This window comes from Etheostoma cragini, chromosome 24 (assembly GCF_013103735.1).
Source record: "Etheostoma cragini isolate CJK2018 chromosome 24, CSU_Ecrag_1.0, whole genome shotgun sequence".
Taxonomy (NCBI): domain Eukaryota; kingdom Metazoa; phylum Chordata; class Actinopteri; order Perciformes; family Percidae; genus Etheostoma; species Etheostoma cragini.
In genome coordinates, this window is record NC_048430.1 from 8,280,077 (window position 1) to 8,296,518 (window position 16,442).

At 40.7% G+C, this 16,442-nt stretch overlaps 1 protein-coding gene across 1 annotated transcript; it reads left to right on the top strand.

Moving 5' to 3' along the window:
* The first annotated feature begins 11,935 nt into the window (after window positions 1-11,935).
* Window positions 11,936-15,021, top strand: LOC117939401 (putative methyltransferase DDB_G0268948). The gene is made up of 6 exons (XM_034864741.1): window positions 11,936-12,079; window positions 12,433-12,593; window positions 12,998-13,214; window positions 13,546-13,649; window positions 13,842-13,979; window positions 14,483-15,021. Exons 1-6 carry the CDS (start codon window positions 11,972-11,974, stop codon window positions 14,568-14,570), a joined length of 816 nt encoding a protein of 271 aa, XP_034720632.1. The 5' UTR covers window positions 11,936-11,971; the 3' UTR covers window positions 14,571-15,021.
* The last annotated feature ends 1,421 nt before the right edge of the window (window positions 15,022-16,442 follow it).

A 16,442-nucleotide genomic window follows, 5' to 3' on the forward strand; every position in this document is an offset into this window, starting at 1 on the left:
CCCCCCCCCCCCCCCCCCCATATACATGGGTATAACACATACACACCGTCGGAGAAAACTGGAATTACCATTTGCCCTTGGTGATCTGACTCTTGTCTGACAGACGCATAAAATCTATCTTTTTGGGGAGGGGTTTAATCCGCAGCTAGAAATGGATTTTAGAAGATCATTGACTCAACTCAAGCGCACAACAAATCAAACGGGCAGCTTGGACAAAGTAGATTGTCAGGATTCTTACCAACGTGATTGGGAACCATGTCAAAGTGTTGATTCTTTATTTTACAAGACTTTTAATGCCTCAAGGCAGTGCGAGGTAAACAGCAGTCTGTTTTTTGGTAAGAGAGGCAGCACATTGATTTCACTCTCTGTATCTAAGGTGCATTTCAATTTTGGGTGGGAACACAGCGCAGCTCAATCATATCTAGACAAGATCTGTCTGTGGCTCTCAAAGTAGATGCTCCTGCTTCCCATAAATACTGAACTAACCAGGCTCAATTTTTATTTAACATCTAGGTGACAGACGTCATTTGCAAAGAGAGAAGGCAGTGACCACAATATAAACCAACTAATACAAGTTTTACCTGCTGGTTTTGTTTTTTAAGGAGACCAAGAATAGTCACTGGCCATCCTGGTTGCAGCTATATCATCAATGCTACTATTCTTTGTGATTGCTGGCGAAAAGTCATAGATACTGATCGGAAAATTTAGATTTGGCTTGTAGATGATGTAAAACAAAAACAAAAAATCCAGTCGAGATGGGAATGTCCGAGTAGATTAGCGGGCTTGTGGCTTTCCTGCTGAGCCGGAAGATAAAATGAAGAATAGCAGTTTAACCAATTGGTTAAAATTGTATCATCAATGGCAGCTCTACTCGTGTGTTTCAGTGTTTCAACAGGGCGCTCTCCTGTTGAAATGAGTGGTTGGGAATGTGTGGGAATGTGAAGCTCCGGAGTGTTTTATGTTTATGACAGCTGAGGATTTTCTGGACTGAAACGCTGAATGTGTTGTTCTTCATGTTTGTTGGACTTTAAGGAGCCAAGACACGAAAATATTCAAAATTGCGGGAAAATTGAAGAAAGAAAAAAATTCAAAGATCAAAAGACTGGGATTTCAAATGTGAATGTGTTTTCTGGAAAGGTTGTTTCATGTTGTCTCGGAGGATGCGGTTAAGTTCTGTGTCATCTTAATGAATGATTGTCAATTCTGCTGTGCCTGTGTGTTCTTCGTCTGTTTGTATTTGCACTCTGAATTTTTTGGGGAAAAAAAAACACTTGCTTATCTGATGTTTTCTGTCTCGCTTGTACACTACACACTTTCACAGTACAACCTTGGGTGATGAAACGCTGATCACAAAGTCTGTATAGTAGCTGTTTTTTTTAGCACAAATGTACACACTCATGCATACATGCTACATTGATTTGCACACAAACTACAAGCACGCACTCCCTGAACACACAGATTCATACAAAAACATACACACATACATGCACAAACACATCCCGAATCACACGCAAACACCTGAACGTACTCTCAAATACACACACACACACTCTCTCTCTCTCTCTCCGTTCTCCCTGTGCGTATTTTCACATATTTTTCAAGCCACCTCGTGAGAGTCAGAGATCCAGATGCAGGATTTTGCTCTCAGCAGAGGGAGGAAACGCACATTACTATGTGCGACACCACCTCTGTTTCCACTAGGTCTGAATTTCAAATCAAACGAACCCCCTTTTTCTACCAGCATTCCCTCATCGCCGCCCCCGCCCCCTCCTCCCTCTTCCATTTTCTCAGATATGATCCCTTTCAACTTCTCTCCTCTGTCCGACTCCTTCTTCCCCTCCAAATCCCTTCCTTGCTTCCCTCCTCCACCATTTTTCCTCCGTTGTCTTTCTCCTTTTCTTTTGCTGTATAAAGTGTTTCAAATTTATCATTTGTATATGATGTATGGGTACGATAATGTTCTTTATTATGGAAAAATGAGAAAGATTTATTTTTGTTACCGGTTTGTTTCATAATTCCTTTTTTAAATTGGTATTGTAATATCTCTATGCAAGGAACTGTTCGGTGAATCGTTTTTATTTAAGAATGTAATTATGTGTAATAAATGGTAGAAGCAGTTCGGCATGGAGTATATATTCACGGTTCTTGGCTCGTCTCTTAATGGCGGTTTCATCCTGCGACAATATGCACCTAATCGTCCATCTTCTCACAGAATATTTTCTGATTTCTTATCCAGTCTCAATCACAGAGCCATTCAGTTTGCTAACAATGAGCTCCCAGAGTACATTCACATACCTTTCTGCTTTCATTCCCACTGACCAGACAACCTTAAAGGACTGGCTGATACAGGTCTGCAGCATTTTTGGAGTTAAATATGCAAACCAACTGGGTTTAAAGTGGGCAGGAAAAAGTAATTACACCCTTTTTTCTGATATTTGCAACCCACCCCTGTATGAATAAAAAAAGCCTCTGAGTTATCGTTCCTTTTGATCAAACGCAGGAAATGGGCCAGAATGCCTTCACTTTGCCTGAATGAACTCCCTCGTTGTCTCCCTCTGAGGGAGCTACGGCATGTTAATTACATCTGTTACCAACCAAGGTGATGACTTATCCGCTATTCTTGCCTTTTGACCATGACTAGCTGATAAAAGGGTAATCGAATAACTAATGGCTAATTAGGGAGTAATTGCTCCCTGGTAAATGGCCCTATGCAGCGTATTAATTCTCCTTGGGTCTGGCAGTGCGAAACTCCCATAAGGTTTTTTTTTTGTTTCATTTAATGCTCCCTAATTGAAATGGGCACCCTCATCAAGAAGCTTACACGTATCTGTCGAAGTTAATGTTCTTTTATCTGTAATTACAGACACCCCCATGTTATCTACCTAGATACACCTACTACTTCAATCCCTCAGACACATTATGAAATTAGAAACGACGGAGTCATTTTTTTTAATAAAGGTCGCATTTCCCATGTGCGTTTTCCGATTGTTGTTTCCGATCCATGTGAGGGAAATGAGGTCGCATGGGAGTTCACAGCAGAACTAAATGACCTTAATGTGTGTAAGCAACACATCTTCATAAATGTTAACACACACATATTCACAAATGCTGCTTAAGGCATGTTTGTCTGCAGGGAAGCTTTTTTTCTACAGCCATGCTAGCAGAAGTGAAATGCTGTACTTGGAATTGGTGGAGCTAAATGCTAATGCTAGAATCGCACCACTAAGGATTGAAAAATCAAATCTAGCCGCACACACGTTCCACACTTTTCCTTTTATGGCTAATAGCACTTGACAGCGGGTAAATATGATCGAATCGATCCACAGACACGCTGAGGGAAGAGGTGGATTTGTTATCCGGCTAATTACTCCGGGGATCCCAAGCAGAATAATCTGAATAATAGAAAAGCTGAGTTGATGAACAAGGCTGTTGAATGCTTGGTTACATGTGCTCAGTCACCCTGTCACCCTCTGCTGTTTCCATTAATCTGCATCAAATGATAGCATTTATGTAAATCGTGTAGGACAACAGGATTAAACATCCTGTGTTGATGTCTAGTTAAGCTATTCTAAACATGAATGTATTTATTTATACACACACACACACACACACACACACATATATATGTTCTATCTATGAATGGAGTCTTGAATTCAATTTAAAAGCAACAAATGAAGGTCCTAACAGCTAACTCATTCTACTAATTTCTCAAATGGAAATCAAACTTTAAAAAAAAGCTTTAATTAATTAAACCTCAGGGCGGTTATTCCCTAGTATATTTCCCCAATATACTGTGTCGTTGTTTTGGCATCCTGCTGGCTTATCAGCTCGCCCCTCGACTCATCTACTGTCTCTGCTCAGCTGTTCACCGCAGCAACACCTGAGCGCATTTCAGAAATGTTGTCTTTGTTTTACCCACAATGATTCAGCCATAGCTCCCGCCATTGAAGTGGGGGTATAAATGGTGTGAGGGCGCTGCATTGAAGAAATTGTAGTGAAAGAAAACCAGATTCTTCGGGAAAGGCAGTGATTCAGTAAACGACAGAACATAAGTCTCCTTTTTCCGTGTGGTTGTGCAACAAAAGATTTCACCAAGGGAGCTGCCAATGCCTGTGGGTGTCTTGCAGGCTTTTGGCAGCCACATAGGGATGGCATTGTCACATCTGGCAATATAGAGATGCCAGCATACTGAGAAGCAGAGCTATAAGTTAAAAGCCTCCCTTACAACATCTTGTTCCATGCTTAGACTTTCAGCACACTCTGTCACTAACTCAGGTGATACGTCCTTTCTTTACGCAAAACTACTTAGCAACTCTAATCTGCATAAAGACAAGGTTCAATCCGAAACGCCTCTAAATGTCCTGTTTCAGAGTCAAGTTCATCTGAAATGAGAATGAGGCTTGTCCTGCGGAGGGTTGTGAACCATGGATTCTTTGGTTCCATGCCATGAGCAGCCAAGTGCTTAGGTATTTCCAATTATAGGGAATATGTCAAGGTGGCCCTCGGTAATTAAAGCCTAATCATGCTGGTGGATTCAGAGAAGCATCCTCATCAAGCTTTCATTAGTCTCCCTCCTTGTGATGCCCAGCAGCAACCCAGCCCCCTTTAGGAATGCTCAGATAGCCTGTCCCAAACCACAACTAATGAGAGTAAAAGTATTCTATTCAAATGGATTTTACAGCAAAAAAGGAAAGAAAATAAATATCTCTATTTGTTTTTGAGTCCTAGAAGCTTTCCAAAAAACATGTTGAATGTCAGTTGAAAAAGAAAGAAAAATGACACTTCACTTGAGAAAATTCAGAAAACCGGTTCTTTAGCCAGTTGTTTTTAAGAAAACCAGACTTTTAGTACTCGTTAATAGACACAAATGATCTCTTAAAAAACATATCATTTTCCAAGGGAAGACCAGAATAACGCACTGTGGCTACTACAGTGTGTTTATTACTAAAGAAACCTTTCTGTGTTAAATTTGGATCCAAACTGCAGTAGCTGTAAACTCCATGTATGAGTTGCCACTCATTTTCACCACAGACCCTGAAGAATGAAAAGTGCTTTCCCATTCCGACTGGGGTGAAGCATCTGTTCTTGCTTCCCCCTCTGGCTCTCGACTGCTCTCGCACTTCAGAGAAAGATGGTGACGGAAACTTCAGGTGAGATCTTGTGTTAGGGGCGAGCGCGAGCAGCTGGATAGGCCGGTGGCCTTGTGCTCCGAGAGAGATCAACCAGAGCACGGTGTGGGACCACCTGGCTCTCCTATATGCTGCCTGTTTGACAGACAGCGCAGACACCTGGAAGCCCAGAGAGAGAGAGAGAGCAGTGTAAGAGCCACTGCTGCTCTACAGGGCCATGCATTATGCAGGAAACTCTCTCTTTCTCTCTCCCTCTGCCCCCCCTGCTCTGCGGTAAAAATAGATCAACAGACCTGAGCGTTCAGCTTTTTCTTTTTTCTTTTTTATGCTTCTCACTTTCACTTGGATCTCACCAGGTGCAGCGTCTGTTGGCTCCCGCCTCGCATTTCTTTGTCTGGATATTTGTGTACCTATGTGCAAGTTTATACATGTGTGTTTGCACACACTTTCTAGAGTGTGTGTGTGCTGAAGCATGTGTGCAGGTCAACCAGGGTAAGACCACTTTATCAGTTTGTTGCAGTACTCAGATTTGAATAAAAGTAAGATTTTAGTCTGGCAGTGGCGTTTCCTGATATTGGTGCCAATGAGGATCTGAAATTTTGGAACAAATACTACACTAACTTAGTATTCTTATGGGTTTTGAGGCTGTTAGGGGCTTGACTGGTCTGCTCAGAGCCCTAACGTTACACCTTCATGAGGAACTGGAACGCTGACTGTGAGCCAGACCTCATCGCCCAACGTCTTAGCCCGAGCTCAAAGATGCTTTTGTGTCTATGTTAATGCGCATGGTTTTAAAATAAAAAGTTAAATAACCATGTTTTATGTGCATATAGACTTTGGCCACACCTTGCACATGCTTTGGCTTTATCTCTTCACCCAACTAAATTTCCAGAAGACAATCAGCCAAATCCAACAAAGGTAGAACAAATCCGAAGACGTAAATTGTGTGCAATTGCATGGAAATGTATGCATCAACATACTGCATGCACACATGTGTAAAGGTCCCCTGTTGCAGAGCAACGGCTCCCTGAAGACCATTGATCCGTGTCTATGACCACAGAGGTCTCTGACTCCTCCCTGATTGCCATTCCACTGCTAATTAAACAGTCGTGCTTAACGAGTTCACGTTGATAACAAGGTTGGAAGGAAAGGTCACCCTATCACGCTCACTTCAACTGGACACCGTCAATAACAACTCTGCCTGGGAGGACAGGTACCCACACACACACACACAAAAACACACATATACACACAAAGGTAATCACCCAAAAGAAAGACTCACAGCTCATGCATTGAGAATGACAGATTAATCAGACTGTGTTTGTGCAGAACTGACTTCTTTTGTGCTGGTTAGTCTTACATAAGCTTTCAGAATTTGATTTGTCGCTCTTGAGAGAGCAATAGGATACTATTCGGTTGTCTTTTTTGGCCATGAAGTCACAAGTTCCCTGTGTTCCTCCGTGATTTTTATGCTTTTGAAATTTTAATTCTTTAATATAGCATTATGACCTCCATGGGACCCTATGATTGTCCATTTACATTAATCACATCTAACAATTATGACTAGAGTCATCAAAAAGTACTTGCAAAGAATCTGTTTAGATGGGCATCAGTATTACAGATACCTCACCTTAAGGTTTTAGCAGGGATTGTTTGAAATCCATGTCTTATTGAAGCTTTGACATGGAAGATTTAAGTGTTAGCTACTAAAAGGTGTTGGCAAGCTGGGTTGTTTTTATAGGGGGGGGGGGGGGGGATCTATCCTGGAAGATGATGAAGAAAACATGGACACAAATGCAACACAAGTTGAATTGCACCCGCAACAAAGCAATTAAAAGTGCTTTGCATTTGGCATAAAAAGCAATAAGAAAAAAACAAAACAAGAAAAGACATGAAAAATAAAAAGGGTGTGTAGAATAAAAAAGGCAGCAGGAGGATTCCAGGTGTTGCACAATTTCTTCCAAGGTTTTATACTTGATTGGATCAAATGGTAACGTCCTAATTGAATTGGTTTTGTGTACACACAATACCTGATACGGAGGAACTGGCAGCTTAGATAACAGTTCAAGGGCTACTGACACAGGAGAGTCTGTCAGCCTGTCGACCAAAGCAAATAAGAAGTGTGCGTTGTTTTTGTTTTAGGCAATGATGAAAGAGAAGCACTGCCTTCCTGATATGTCATGTTGCCTAATGCAGTCAGTTGAAAGCACTCTCTGTCCGTTTAAAGTTGTTTTTTTCTGAAAACACACCGTGGCCGACGAGGAACGGATATCAAATTTGATCAATTTGGAGAATTGGTTGAGTGCATCCTGTTTCCTAACAGCTTTACCAGATATGATGATTAAATAGAGTGCGTCCTTCTTTTTCTATCAAGACAGAAATAAAGCTTGCCACCAACACACAAGTCCTGGTTTGTCTCCAGCGGCAGATTTAAGCTTCCAACGAGCACATCAACGCATCAAGGATGATATCAACTATTTAATAATGTATATTGGCAAACTCATGAATAGGCCTAACGTGACATTCTTTTTTCCTTGGCAGTAAGAATTTGGGACAGTCCAGAAATACATTTTGGTTGAAAATCTTTTTCTAATTTGCTTTTTTTAATATATATATATATATATATATATATATATATATATATATATATATATATATATATATATATGTGGACCTGTGTGTAAGAAGAAAGTGCGTCTGCTGTTTTTTAAGCAAGCCGGAAAATGTCCACAGACAAGACCCACAAACACACAACCTATATATACTATCTGGCCTTCTCATCATTTATCTTACAGCAGCAGAATCAGGATAGATTGGTTCAATTAGACTGGCCTTTAATGTAATCTGTTTAATCCATTTCTATCATCAAAGCCAATATCTACCTCTCCCCTTGGAGAGAGGGATTAATCCTCTGAGTGTATCTCAGAGTGAGCATCTCGGCTATAAAAAACCAGCCTAGGAGTCGCTCAGATCTCCTCCATATTTGTTCTTTACAACTGGCTGTGGAGAGTGTCTCAAGTGAAGTTTTAATGGGTAAAGATTTAAGATCTTCATATCCTACCAGAGATTGCAAACGCTGTTTGGCACAATGCACAGTGCCACAATAAAAAGACAGGGAGGATTTGCCTCTTTCTTTCCCTTTCTCTTCAAAGATTGCCGAGTTGATTTCATAATGGGGGAAAAAAAGAAAAAACAGTATTGTGTTGCAACGGCAATTCATAATTCCTTCACTGAGCTTGTGTGTACTATCCACTGCTTTCAAACCATTAGATGTCAAATTGCAATGGCTGGCTCCTTTTTTTTTTTTTTGAAGGTTTTCGTGCTACCATATTTAAAAAAAAAAAAAGAAGTGTGTTGAAGGACCAGTGGGCCTGTGAAACCTATACAAAAGCCATGACAAATATCCCCTCTCCTATAACCCCCCACCCCCACCCACAACCCCAAATAGGAAAAAAAATGCATTGGCACTCAATGTGGCAACAAGACTTGCCTATTATATTCATGGATTACATCCAAAGGCTGCAATCTGCTTTTACCTGCTGAGATTCCTGCAGGGAAGGGGGATTTTAGTCCCAATACCCATCTATCTATCCCCTACCCTGCATGTCTCTGCACTCACACTGTCAGGGGAAAGAAGAAAAGGATGCACAGGTATTTATTACTGTGTGTCTGCGATAGGCTGAAATGCATCTTAAAGATATATATATATATACTCTATACACTCAGTGTAAAAAATAACGTGCTCTTACATGTTTTATCCCCTTTTCCACTATACCTCTTACATCCAAATTCTGCTTCAACCAGTTTGGAAACCCCCATATCTAGATTTTTCTCTGCACCCATCCCAGTGTAAATGCAACATTTCCAATATTTTCTTCCCCTTGTGTGGATTACCTGTGTGATTGCCTGCCGGGAGAATTCCCAATGCAGCATTAGCAACACTGCTCGTCACAGTTGATTGAAGCACTCCCGTAGCTCTTTTTACTGTGTCTGGAACGCCGGCAGATATTAAAGCAATGCATGAGGCAGCTTGTCTGAGTCCACTGACTTTGTGTTTTTAATGGGGTTCTGTGAAAATGTGTAAGGACACTCACTTTAATAAGACTTGGTTATAAAAACTCGGTGATAAAACGGTTACATCTGGGCTGCCACATGTACTGTACGTGGATGACAACGTTGTCCTCCAAAGTGTGTTAATTATGCTCCAGCTGCACACACAGCAACAGTGGGATTTGAGTGCAGCGGGCAGTTTTGATCAAAGCTGATTGATTGATTGGACGTCACAAGGCATGGCTGCGCATAGCAACGCGCTGGGGTTAAGGGTTGGGGCTCCCGAGGTGTCTGAGAAGACCCTGTCCCACACCCCCACTCCATTTGTTAACACAAGCCCTATTGCAAACCATATCTGACAATGGATATTGATCCGGTGAAAGGGAAGGATCAATACTTGGTGATTGGGCAGAAAATACAGGGCTAGGGGGATTCCAACTTAAATAATTGATATTATATTTGGAACTAAGGTGTGAAATATTTCCCTAATCAAAGCCTAAGTGCACATACAAACAGACTGTTTTACAGTTTTTAATTGTTGGCACCGCTCTTGTATATAAAGTATATTTGATCAGATTGTTAACCACACAAGAAACACTAAAGAAATGTTATTATAAGGAAGAAAAATAACTTTATTATTCATCTCATGCAATCGTACAGTACAATGTAGTGAAATTCGATCTCTGCGTTAAACCTATCCTGAGCATTAGGAGCAGTAGAATAGTTTAGCCCATGTCTAATAAAAAAGTATGCCAAAGAAATAATGCTTTTGGAGATTAAATAAGGGAATGCATTGATGATCTCAGTGCAAAATATCTTTCGATGAGGAATTGCAACTAACATGTGACTCCAAAGCATTCAACACTCACAGCTCTTTCCTTTAAAGCACAGAACATCATATATGTGCATTTACTGCCACCTGCTGCTATGTGCAAGCAAATGCATGTGCATGCCCTTCTAGTAGCGAAAACAAGAAATTGCCCCTCCCAGTAGTGAAAAAAGCAGAACATATTTTGAATTGGGGGTGCTGACAAATTTACAGAGTTTAGTTTTCAGCCAAAGTCAACCACCACACACCTAACTGCACCCATCACGATGTATTGAACTGTATAGAGATTCAATTCCTTATAAATAGCCTATCCAGGACAACAATTGGCCTGCAGCACTAAGGCTTCGATAATAAAACTGGAACACATGTACACGCTCCACAAGCAAAAAAAAAAACAAGAATAAAGTCCATAGTACAAGACAGGACCAACTAGGCAAGGGTAGGATACAGGCACACAGCTGCTAAAATGGCACAGAATAGGCCTACTACAAGTTAAAAAACAGAGCCACTAAACACATCACTGAGTTATAATAAATCAAATGAAATTGAAGCAAGCCAGTCAGTTCTAACACAAACAGTGAAATGCAGCCTTAAGTTTTTGTAGCACGGCAATAGCAAACTGAAGGCATAAAGATATTGTACCGTATGTATCAACAGGTCTTAACAGGGCCTAATCATTTTATAATAATACGGTAGGATAAGTAAATATAGGTGCGACCTCTTTCTGGTTTTCCAATTAGAAGGCTTTACACGCGTGTAAAAAACACAATTATCTCCAGTAACTCGTAGTGTTACTAAACATTTGATGCCAATGTACTGCACGGCGGCAGCATAATAATAAACCAGCATTCTTACCTTGTGCTTCGGTTATAACACAAAAAAATCCTCATCTCCAAAACGTCTAGCAGGAAAAGTGTGACCCCGAGGCTGCAGCACTGAGTTGACGTTGTTGAAGTTCCCTCCGTGGTTGCCTTGGTGCTGCTAGCTAGGCTAACAACATTAGCTCCTTCGTCTTTTGCTAGCGTGTCGCTCTGGGAGTGTGCAGGTGGAGAGGTACTGCTGCTACTTCTTACTGTTACAGTTGCTGAGTTTTCTGCATATGATATTTTAGGCTTTTTAGCCTGTGGTTGATTTATAAAGAAATTCAAAATGCGCTTTTGTGCCATAGCCAGCTAACGTCTGTAGCCTACTGTTTACCCGCCGGGCAAGCTCACACAACTCTCTTCACTCATCAGCGTCACAGGCTCACTTACTTACCAAATTGTAAAAATGTCTTACATTTAATTTCTAATGAAAGGGATTAGGTTCATATTAATAATTAATTTATCGAAAATAAATGTTTTTGTTTAGTTTTTTTAAATTATGGTTGTAGTTTTTTGTTCTTTTACTAGGGGGTGCTGCAGCACCCTCCGCACCCCTAGTTCCCGCGGCCATGGAAAAAAGTGTTAACTGGTGCCCTTTTAGTAGAGAAACCTTGATGCAGTGCCCTTAAGAGTACATTTCCAGTGGAAAACATGATGCAGTACATTACAGGCCACCCCACATGCTAGAAAACCTTCTGTACTCTAGTGGACCACAAAAAGTTGCAAACATCCACCTCCATAGAAGCATAAAGCCTTACAAATGTATATTCATGTGACATATTTAAACCACTTGTAAAGTATGGTCAAGGGAAACGCATTTAAGAAAACATTAACTCTGAGGAAAAGTACTTAAAGCTTAAAATACATTATTAGACTTAATTTATGACAAACTGAACATAATGTACTTTTGCCATGAATTGAAATCAACAAAGTGTGAAATCCATTGATGCTTTTTGTTGCATGTAGACCTAGACATGGTTTTTTGGCAGCAGTCCAGGATTGTGGATGATTGTTGAATTCTGGGAGTTGTTGTGTAACATGGTTGTTAACTAAGGTCAAGCACGGGCCGTTTGACAGACACAAGCACTGTGCACAGAAGCATGGCCGTTCGTGTCTTTGAGGGTAAGGATCATGCAGCTGCTTACCTGCAGTACAGAATAGCACCTAATGAATTAATCAGCAGGATTATGAGCTACATGGAGAAAAAGGTGAGTGTGTATGGTAATGTTAAGCACTTTAACAAGCCGCAACATGCTTATATGAGTTTTAATGTCGTTTATGTAGTCTATAATACCTCTAAAACCGCTAAATAACCCTTGGTTATTACGCTGTGGCACTGTAGAGACTAAGATGGAAGCTGCCTTATTTGCTCTTTTAGAATGACTTACACAGTATTATGGCCCACTCAGGATAATTTAATTTTATGACAGGAGAGCTGCAGAACCATTGATTAGCACTGCTGTAGCCTGATTCATAAAATCTATTTAGTTTTTTTTTTATATAAATTCAAAAGCAAACTAACAGGTTTTTAAATCATAAGATTTGACTTGATTCATTTAAGACATCAAACCAGTTCAATCTAGCAGTGGACGTGGGCTGCGGTTCGGGACAAGGGACGATCCTATTGGCTCCGTACTTCACCAAGGTTGTTGGAACAGACGTCAGCCCCGCCCAGCTAGAGATGGCTCTGGCCAGTGGCTGCCCTCCGAATGTATCATACAGGTAAGGTGGGCAGAAGGTGGGTTGTTTCATAAAACACCTTTGTGGTTTAACTGCAAGGATGAAGCAAAATATCTCCAGGGAGACACACAACTGTTTTTATTTGTCCACATTACAAAAATCCTCTAACTGGATTAAGACTGTGAGTACATAGAGAGTTACTGGTTACTCACAGCCGTTGCTACAACACAACTTTGTAACTACTTTTTAAAAGATATAGCCAACTATATTTCACACATTTTCTGTAAAGAAAAGTTGTGTTTGTGTACTCATTTGTTGTGTGCACAGTGTCCTTTAAGCTTTGAACGATATATTTAGTAAAAGCCTAAGCCACCCAACCCTTGCAAATGTGACAAAAAATGTATACATTTTTTTAAATGTTTTTTTTCTGACTACTTGGATCCCAGGGAGTGTCCGGCAGAGGAGCTACCGTTTGCTTCTGGTGAGGTGGACCTCGTGACGGCCGTGACGGCGGCTCACTGGTTCGACCGCAAGCGCTTCCTCCTGGAAGCTGACAGGGTGCTGAGGCCTGGAGGCTGCCTGGCTCTCCTGAGCTACACCATGGACTTTGAGCTGGAGTATGGGGGCGTCACCAACACAGCACTGAATCACATCTGTGAAGAGGTTCTTTCAAAATCTAAAATCTTAAAGTAGTATTTTGTTATTTTAAATCCAGCTAATTCCTGGGATCTATTATTTATGGTAAACATGTTTTTAGGAGACAAGAAAAGGCCCCTGAGAAATAAGATAAGGAAATGTATAAATGTGCTAATGTGGGACAGAAACAATTTCACACCAATGGAGCGTAGTGTATAGTCATTTATAACCATGGCCTGAGTTAAACCAGTTATTCAGCAGCCTTTTAATGCCTAACCTCATATAGTCAGTAGTCACTTGTTATTAAAGAAGTTATTTAGTTGGTAATGAGAATGTGTTTTTATTCTTTTTTGATTAGTTTTACGCTGCTCTGCGTCCATTCCGAAATCCCCATATAGGAACAAACTCTATGAAGATCTACTCAGACTTGTTTGACTCCTGCCCATACCCCGACAAAGAGTGGTGAGACTTCACTAACATGCAGTTCTAAATGTAGTCCTTATAAAACTAGGAGTTTAAATGCTATGAATTCCTTCATATTTACAGCTATGGCATGGTGGAAGAAGTGAGAGTCAGACATATGTACACTGGGACGTCTGGGAGTTAACTGGCACAGAGCTGTTGGGGTCAAACGTGTTGATCTTTTGTGTCCAGGAATGAGTGTGTGAGGGTTAAAAGGATCATGCCACTGAGCAGATACATTGCCCTGGTGGAGACCTTCTCCTCCTACCAGGCCCTGCTGCAAAAGGACCCCGCTGAGGCTGAACGTCGTTCTAATGACATCAGGAACAAGTAAGATATTAACCTACACCTTATCCAAAAGTCTAATGGTTAACTTCTGGCCCTTAACTCGCCTGACACTGAACGTTGAGCTGTCAATGTCTCTAAATTCAAATGACTGCATTGAATCCAAAGATTGCTGTTGAAGGCTTTTACTCCTTTGATAATACAGACACAAATTATTAATTCCCCTGCCACCTACTGGACAGTGTAGCTCAGCACACAAAATATATGGAAGGGAAGCACTGAACCACAACTTTTACTTAGATCAAAAAAGTATGACATTGCATTTAATTACTAGATTTTTCTAGATCATATTTACACACATTTCTGCTCTCTGTGTTTGAAAAGAGTTGACCCATTCTGTCTTGTATGGAGGAGAGAGAATCATTTGAGGTTTTACCTACACTGTGTATTTTGGACTATGCCACTCTGGCTTCCTGTAGCCAGTAATTCATCCATTAATTCGTTGTACAGCTTATTAAACCACTCTGTCTTTCTGCCTTTAATCACAGGTTGATGTCTGCCATGAAGGTGTCTTCTCCTGATGCAGAAGTTACGGTCATTGTGCATTATTTCTATTGGCTGGCACACAAACCTTGATCGCTCTGACTGGCTGAGTCCTCCAGATCCCGACCAGCCGGTTGGAAATCAACAGAAAACAAAAACAATCATATTTTTTGTGTTTTTTTTTATAGAAAGATATTTGATTTTTAATTAGGAAACAATTATGGGATGAACCTGCTGTTGGATTAACTCCAGGCTTATGAGCATTGACATCTGGGAATCTAGAGCCTTCCAGAGTGAGCTCTAGATGGAGATCTTCATAACGTCTACTTTGAGCCTTTTACAGTCTTAAAATTGTACTTTTCTTGAAGTTTATTTCATGACCAGGGTAGAAGAATCCCACTTGCATCCAGAATATCCATATGCTTAACAATATTCATATTAATAGATTGAGTTGTCTTTTAATTAATCAGGACCATGGGGGGTATTTAAACATAGATTGAATTGTTATTTCATTGCTATACAACTCCAGCAAGAAATATCAATCAGCTGGCAATCATAAATACAGTCAATGCCAAAAATATAACAGATTAACAGTAAGGATCAGAGATATGTCTGAGAAGTGATGTGTAGCTCAATGTGTACAGCAATAGTAAAGTATTTGACAATCTGGAATGTTCATGATTTTGTCCACGATGTCCATGTTGTTCATGATTTTGTCCACAAGGTCCCATGAATCAAAGAGTAACCCGGAAAGATAGTAAGAAAGAGACAAAAGACGGGGATTGAAACAATGGAGGCTGGAGCAACCTCATCAGATCATGTCTCTGCTGTCCATGTCTCGACATGAGACGATGTTCGAAGCCTACATATATTTTACTATATTTTATATCAATTCAAATTTATTGATATCCAATCATGCAATCCTAACAAGAATTATCGCAAGACACTTTAAATATTAGGTCTAGACCACATAGACAATAATTCCCCAAAGACCACTGGCGAGGATTTCCCAGCCCGACCCTCTGCAAACTTGCTAATATGCTTCAAATGCCAAAACCCAGTTTCAAGTAGACTGCAACCGTTGCATATGTGACTATGTGACCTGGACAAAAAAAATAGTTTTTTGGAATTTTGGAAAATGTCCAGCAAAAGAGCTAACATTTGCTTCTGGTGAGGTGGACCTTGGGACGGCCTTGACGGCGGTTCCTCCTGGAAGCTGACAGGGTGCTGAGGTCTGGAGGCTTTTTGGCTCTCCTGAGCTACACCATGGACTTGGAGCTGGACTATGGGGGTGTCTCCAACCCAGCACTAAATGGCATCTGTGAAAAGTTTTTTTCAAAATCTAAAAATTCGGAGAGATATTTTGCCGACACAGCTCTGTGTCATGGCAGTGTGGGAAATGTGTTTAGATGGACCGTGTATGGCTTCCCATCTGTGGCGCCAGTGCACGGAGCTCTCAGTAGAGCAGAGCAGCAAAGGGCTGCCAAGATCCGTCGGATGACGCTAATTTGGTCACGGAGGTCGGACCTCATCTATGCCAGAAAGAGAAGCCGTTCCATCCAAACACACTGCCCACCAAAGAGGACATAAGGCTGGTTTTAAATGAGCAAATGGCAAATTGGCAAAATATCTCAGTTTAGTTATTAGAATTTTTAATTTAGAATATCGAGAATATAGTTGTCAACTTGTTTTTAGGGGACCACTAACTGCCTACAAGAAATATTACATATCCATATGGAAAATGTCCATATTTTCTAATTTGGTGCAGAAAAAAACCATTTCAGACAAATGGCACATAGTGTATGTATGTCAATATATGTATTAGAAGTCATTTAATGTGACTAAGAAGAAATTCTGAGATAAACCATTACACCTTATTCAGATGCCACCATTTGATGCATAAAGTCATGTGTATGCGGCAATTAAAGGCCGTAAATTGGTAGTAGGCATTGTCATGCACTCCAT